The 6,897-nt window shown below is 36.7% G+C and overlaps 1 protein-coding gene across 1 annotated transcript; it reads right to left on the bottom strand.

The window, feature by feature from the left end:
- Window positions 1-1,489: 1,489 nt before the first annotated feature.
- Window positions 1,490-6,897, bottom strand: LOC9324377. Its single transcript, XM_021035227.1, has 12 exons — window positions 4,434-6,897; window positions 4,225-4,353; window positions 4,013-4,132; window positions 3,885-3,931; window positions 3,540-3,637; window positions 3,379-3,467; window positions 3,106-3,294; window positions 2,785-2,991; window positions 2,563-2,710; window positions 2,333-2,463; window positions 2,159-2,248; window positions 1,490-2,063 (listed from the first exon to the last, which is right to left on the bottom strand). Exons 1-12 carry the CDS (start codon window positions 6,339-6,341, stop codon window positions 1,965-1,967), a joined length of 3,255 nt encoding a protein of 1,084 aa, XP_020890886.1. The 5' UTR covers window positions 6,342-6,897; the 3' UTR covers window positions 1,490-1,964.

The following is a 6,897-nucleotide window of genomic DNA, read 5'->3' on the forward strand; positions in this document are numbered from 1 at the left end:
TGAAATTTTTTCTGTTTTTTTTCTTTGGTAGGATGTGAATAGATTAGAAGATTAAGTACAAATTTCATTAGAAATATTTATTCAGATGTTAACCAAAAGTTTGAATATTACTAGAATATCATACATTTTCTAAAAATTACTCATATATTTTGAGCATTTGTGTAATTACAATTAACACTCTTCATTAGTTTTTTTTTAATTAATATTTTTTAATTCGTTTTTAGTTAAAAATAATAAATAAAAATTTGATTATCCATGTCATTAATCCACATCATCAATCTCACACTCCTCAAACTCACGTTATTTCTCATCTTCTCTTTTTTGTCTCAAAATCGAAGAAAAGCTTTAAGATCATTTCTCCTCTTCTCTTTTTTTTGTCTACAAATCCAAGAAAAGCTTTTAGATCTAATAATCTGCAACTAACTTTGGTACAACATTGACAGAGATCTTCAAATTGCAGGATTGGGCTGGATCTTCCTAGACCTCACAGCCACAACGCTTGCCATAGGGTCCCAAATCAAAAGCTTCGTCAGATCTACTCGCAACCACGCTCACGAAAAAAGTCATCAAAAATCAAAACCCAAAACAAAGAGATCTATGGAATTCTACATGATTCGTTACAGGTTTGAGTTGAAATCAAGAATAGCTACTCTTTTACTTTGATTTTACATGTCTCTCGTTTAATCTTCCTCTCAATCGATCTATTTGGAGACATTTCTACTTCTATCTATGTTTTGATTCATACGGTTTAGTCTTCCTCCTATGTATCTCTCAAACATATTTTTACGAATCTTAATATGATTGTTGTTATTTGACCAATAAATTTCATATTGTCTTCTCCAAAAAAATGTTGCTTTCCGATCTGTATTATAAATCAGCCGTAAAGTGATGTAACTCAGCCGTAACGTGATGTAACTCAGCCGTAACATATAATTTACACAACCTTTCGTCTTCCCTGAATGATAACTCAGCCGTGACATGTAATTTACCGAACCTTTCGTCTTCCCTGAAGCATATAACTCACCCGTAACATATATTTTACACCCATCTATCGTCTTCCCTGGAGAATATAACTCAACCGTGACATGTAAATTTACCGAACCTTTCGTCTTCTCTTAAACATATAACTCAGCCGTAATTCATAAATATCTCACATATCTTTATTTTTATCCTACCAAAGAAAACAAATCTATTCTAATCCTACCAAAGAAAAAAAACAGAAAAAAATTTCATTGTGTCTGCCGCTTGGATCATTGACTCTGCCGCAGCCGTATCCGAGTCACTCCTTACTCTGCCTTGAAGTTTTGGGATCATTGACTCTGCCACTAGGACTACATTCTCAAGATTACTTTTGGTATTTTCCTCGCTCAACCTCAAACCACCAAAAGAAGCAATAAAAGATAAACCTTCTTTTGCATTGTTCAAAGCTTTCCTGTAAAATGATACTGAGCCAATCAGTTTACCTAATTCTAAAAGTGCAATTGCAGAGTAAGCGTGTACCCCCAAATCTTGCGAGAAGCATTCTACAGAAGCCAACAAGAATGGGAATTTCATGTCACTGTTCTCTGTTTTAGTTACTTGTTCATAGAAGAAAGAACCTTGTAGGTAATGAACCATTCCTGGAACCTTTTCCTTCCCACGGACTGATATCGAATCCGATCAAAAATAATTGGATTGAGAATTTTTTTTTTTGATGAAGAAATGTGGGAAAAAAATAGACTATAACCACAAGGTTACATGCATGAGCACACGGTGATCACACCTTGGTCCATTGCCTTGTTATTTTGTACGATAAGATCTTAGCGGTCAGTTTTTAAAAACGATAATTCGAGACTGGAGGAGATCAACCCATCAATTTACTATAAAGAAAAGAAAAAATATTCGCGCACATATTTAAGTTAAACCCCAAAACGTTGATGTAGTAAAGTAACAAACTTGAGTTCCCAAACTTGACTACTTTTCTATCACTTGTTAGGCAATTGAACAGCTTCATAAAAGAGAATCTCTGGACAAACCTTCCTTTCTCCACAGATTCTGACCACACTCTTCCAGTTACCAACAACCTATAGTATCACCACACATATCAATACATGTTTTAACCCAACAAAGTTCACAATTCAGCTCAAGAAAGACAAAGGCAACTGTTTCCTCTTCTTACCTCTTCTGCTGGAGCTTCAAGTCTGAGACTCACCCACCGGTTCTTTTCATAAGCCATACAAATGTATTCTCCTTCTTCAACACAACCAATCTGCATTTCCTTATTCAGAGACTGTAATAGAGATATACAGAACAACAATAGCACAAACATTTGTCACAATGTTTCAGATTTTACCATTGACACAAGCCGGTAGTTAGTGTTTGGTTCTAAGCCTTCGTATAGCCTGCTGATATCTATCTCCCAGTGCAAAGCATTTGTTGTTTCAGATATTTCTTTTTCAGTTTCATTATTCTCCCATTCCAACACTAATGTTGCAAACCCAAAAGAAAACAGCAACAATTTTTTATCATACCGAAATAAATGAAAAATGGGTAGATAAGATCACAATCATCGTCAAAACTTACCAATTGTGAAGATAGGCGGGCATCTACTTATAGTGTGGTGAACAAAGTTACTCTCTCCACAGCCTCCTGTTCTAACATCACATATCATTTTATCGTTCATGCGGATCACTTTAAGGATGTCCTCAAACTTTATATTCCCAAAAGCACACTGCATATATAAATAAGCATTTTAAGTACCAGTTTCTGTAGAAAAGAAAATTTTCGGAAATAAATGAAACATACCTTAAGGTCTCTGATTGAATCTGCAGCCATAACAATTCCATAAGAACTTTGCTCTGGATAATTTGGCTTCCTTCTGCATTTTCTACAACACATTCTTTCATATCCCTCCAACGTAAAAAGGCGAGTTACCAAGCTTTCACTTTCTGGACTTTTCCAGCAATGACAAAACTCGAGGATCGCGACAAGTACCTCAGCAGCATCACTTGACTAAAATGAGTTTAACAAAAAAATCGAATCACATTAAAGACAACATTCAAGCCTATTCAGTATAATAATAATAATAATAATGTACTCAGAAGCTTTATATTTATCTGCACAAACCAGGGAATGAACTTCTTCTAGGGAAGCAAGTAAGTTGCTCAGTAGGTGACCATAGAGTTCCTCGTCTTTTATCTTCTCCGAGACAAAAGCAGAAAAGAAATCTCGTAGTGCACAAGGTACTTGGTTGTCAGAAAATGGTTTCCGATTGTTCACCAAATCCTCTTTAAGAACCTTAATGTTACATAGGGACTGCAGTAGCAAAAAAAAAAAATCAAAAAAGTAAGTAAGTATTGAGAATATGTTGAATCAGAAAAAGAGAGTTGACTGATTTACCTTCATCATCATGTCAAGAGCTGAATTGTATCTGGTTGCAGCTTTGCCATGTACTGACTCCAAATCTTCTTTAGGCATGCTTTGCATATCTAAAACAATAAGAATTATACAGTTTTCAGAATATTCGTCAATTAATAAGATCCTTTTACAACTAGAATCACCTTTAGTAGTTTCCTCTTGATTATTAGTGTTGGATGAAATTTCAGATAGACTCTTTTCAGCTTTAGTGTCTTCTAGTTCCATAGAATCTTCTTCTGCCCTGTTTAGTGTAAGAACACGTTTTGTGTGATGAAGCAGAAGCTTAATGTGGTTCTCATCAAATAAATAACACTATTGGTAAGATAACCAAAAGCCCTAAAAATCCTGAATGATTTATCCTAATTAAAATAAAATAAATACTAGAATAGATAATTACAAATATTGAAGAATTATCCTAATTCTACGCTCAATAAAACCTACAAACAATTTAACAACTTGCAAAAGAATAGATTTCTCAAAGTACTTACTGTTCGACATCCTGATCAAGATGACTAGACATGCTCTCTGAAGTTCTCTGTTATGCATGAAGACCATTCATTCGTACAAGTAACCAAAAAGTCAGAGAAGCAAATAGAGAATTTAGACCATCAACGACCTTGTTGCTTTTATTTTTTCTCTTCTTTGACCCTGACTTCTTCTCCTTCTCTTGTTTTTTCCCACCGGATAAATGTTCTGGTAGTGCTGCAGCTAACTTGGCTTTGGCATCTAACTCTTCCTAGAAGAAGATACATTACAATATAAGGTACCTGTCCAACAGAAAATCAAAGGGAAGATGATTTTTGTATAAAGCCAAAGTTACCAACTAACCTGCAAGTAAAGTTTCAGCGGTTGAAGGATATAAGAGCGGTAGTCAAAAACAGAAAGCCTGACAAGGTCGTTTAGCAAATTAATCCTCGAATTTTCAACCAACAAAATCTTTGAATCGGCTAGCGAAACCTGGAAGTCAATAGATACATTACTAAGACAATATATGTTATTATATATGTTGTTAACTAAAACTCAGATCAGGATTGAACCTTCTTGGTGACCACAGATTTGAGAAGATCAATGGACTTTAACACTATATCATCGCTGATATGTTTATGCCCATTTATAAGATTCAGGCAATCTACTAAATCAGCGAAATCAAATGTCGGCTGTGATGCTGCTTCAAGAACATCTCGTACTGCACACAAGGATAGTTTTGTAGTAAGAGAATTTCCAGCGTCTATCCTTATATGCTCTTCACATTTATCGCATAGAAGAGATGCATATAAGGTCCACTGATCTTCCGGAATATTCCTTCTCCTTTCATCTTCGCGAATACATAACTTCTTGGCGTCAATAAGAGCTGCATCATAACATATCATCCGCAATTTATTTTCATATTTAGTTCCCAATGTCCTACACGTGAACTGAACAGATCTCAGAACAGCCACCCAAATATCAATATTGTGTGTCCTAATAGGTTTGGGAAATCGAAAACTCTCATCTCTTGAAGAGTAGTCCGCTAACCAAGATAAGATATCATCTCCATGAACCTGTGCATTGGCATAGTAATCATTATGATTAAAAACATTGACTGTCCCTTCATTATCGAATCGAGGCAGCTTGCATTTCAGCAGTCTCTTATCCAGAAGGAGAAATGAAAACTGAGAGTCAAAGTCGATCTTTTCTTTAACTCGAGTACCATCCCAGAAACTGTCCACTGCTTTGCAAACCAGATCTGTGCCATCATCCCTTTCACCTTTGATGGCTCTTAGAAATTCCAGGATTTGACTGAGTTCATAACATTCCAGAAAACATATACTCTGAGGTGTTTCCACTAGGCGACACTCGGTAGTAAGGGTATGCTCGGAAACTTCAAATTGTGCAAGATGCTTAACCGGAAACTGCATTATCCAGTCTCGGATGCTACAAGAAAGAATTCTGTGGTCCCAAAATGACACAAGGAGCAATTGGATTTCCTTGAGTAACTTACTGCGCTCTTCATCCGCAGCTAAAGGCCAGTCTTTGGACCATCCGTTCTCATATGCAAACGCTTTCACATCTTGGAGCCGATTCTTAATCATCTCAACAGCAGCTGCTGCATCCACTGGTTCCCAACCTCCAACCGATATCTTACGAGCCCATACTTTACTTACCGTCTGGGCCATATCCTTTGTCGAAGACGGTTTAAATTCTGCAGCATGTTCTTGTCCAAGATGATTCTTACACTCCTCAGGACTAGAGAACTTCTTTGAACAAGATCGACAAATCCAGACTCTCCAGTTTCTGTTTTCCCTTGCAAAAGTGAGAAGTTGATCGAAAGCATCTCGCCCCTCTTTGCCATGCATTGCCTCGACGAAACTTATAAACTTTGCAGTGCTTACTTTAAGAAAGTTCCTTTTGAACTCATCATCCAAACCTCTCCAAAATGACCTCAAATTTGGGTCTGGATTTTTCTTCGACACAGTAGCTTTTGGTTCGCTTCTTTCGATAGGAGAAGCAACCAAAGTCTTACCTCCAATGATTCTTGACTCTGCATCTCTGAGTATTCTTTCGACATCCTTTTGACTCTTCAGCTCTTTCGGACCCAATTCACTAAGCTTAGCCAAAACAGATAAGTACTCTTTTGCTTTCTTAACAGATTTCTTGTAATACAGAGACGATCCAAGATGTTGACCCAATTCAAACAGTGAAAGAGCAGAAAACGATGAGAACCCTTCACTTTCCCAAAAGCATTCAAGAGAACCTAACAAAAACGTGAACTTGACGTCACTGTTGTCTGTTCTTCTCGCTTGTGCCCTAAAGATGGCACCTTGCTGGAAATCAAGTAAACCCAGGACATTGCCTTTCCCTTGTTCCAAAATCGAATCTTCAATAACCTCCATGGCCTTGATGTGATCTCCTCGAGCAAAGTAACTTTCGTCAAGTCCATGATCTTCCAGAGAAGGAGGCTTCATGTTGATGAAGAGTAACGACTCTCAAGCTTCTTGCACTTTTCTTGTTTTTTGCTTTTGCGAGAGAAAACAGTAGACGCGGGAAAATCAACGGTTTATGTATTGAAGACGCCGACTTTATCACGTGAGAGCCACGTGACAAGGGCTTGGAGAAAATACAATAACGAAGACTCATTGAGGAATTGTGTCGAACACCTTGTGAGCATTCTTCGTTTGGACTGCTTTGTTGTAATTTGACCTTCTCGTAAGTAGATAGTGAACCATATAAACAGACCAAAACCCAGAAATTGAGTGAGTTTTTTTGAATCTTCATGTTCAGGAGCAAATGAGATAATCGAAATTGCTTGGTATATTTTGGGTTTTGAGTTTTGAGAGATCTGTAGAAGGAAATTGGTTTATTATATGTTTTTGAGTTTTGGCTACCGGTTTAAGATGTACCGATTCTCAAGTTTTAAAATTTGAACCGGTATATGTTAAAAATTCAGGTTAAATTTACAAAATGGACCACGGTTTGGAAAATATTAAAGAATGTCCATTTTCCGGTTATGGAACACACAGG

Source organism: Arabidopsis lyrata (genome assembly GCF_000004255.2).
Source record: "Arabidopsis lyrata subsp. lyrata unplaced genomic scaffold ARALYscaffold_2, whole genome shotgun sequence".
NCBI lineage: Eukaryota > Viridiplantae > Streptophyta > Magnoliopsida > Brassicales > Brassicaceae > Arabidopsis > Arabidopsis lyrata.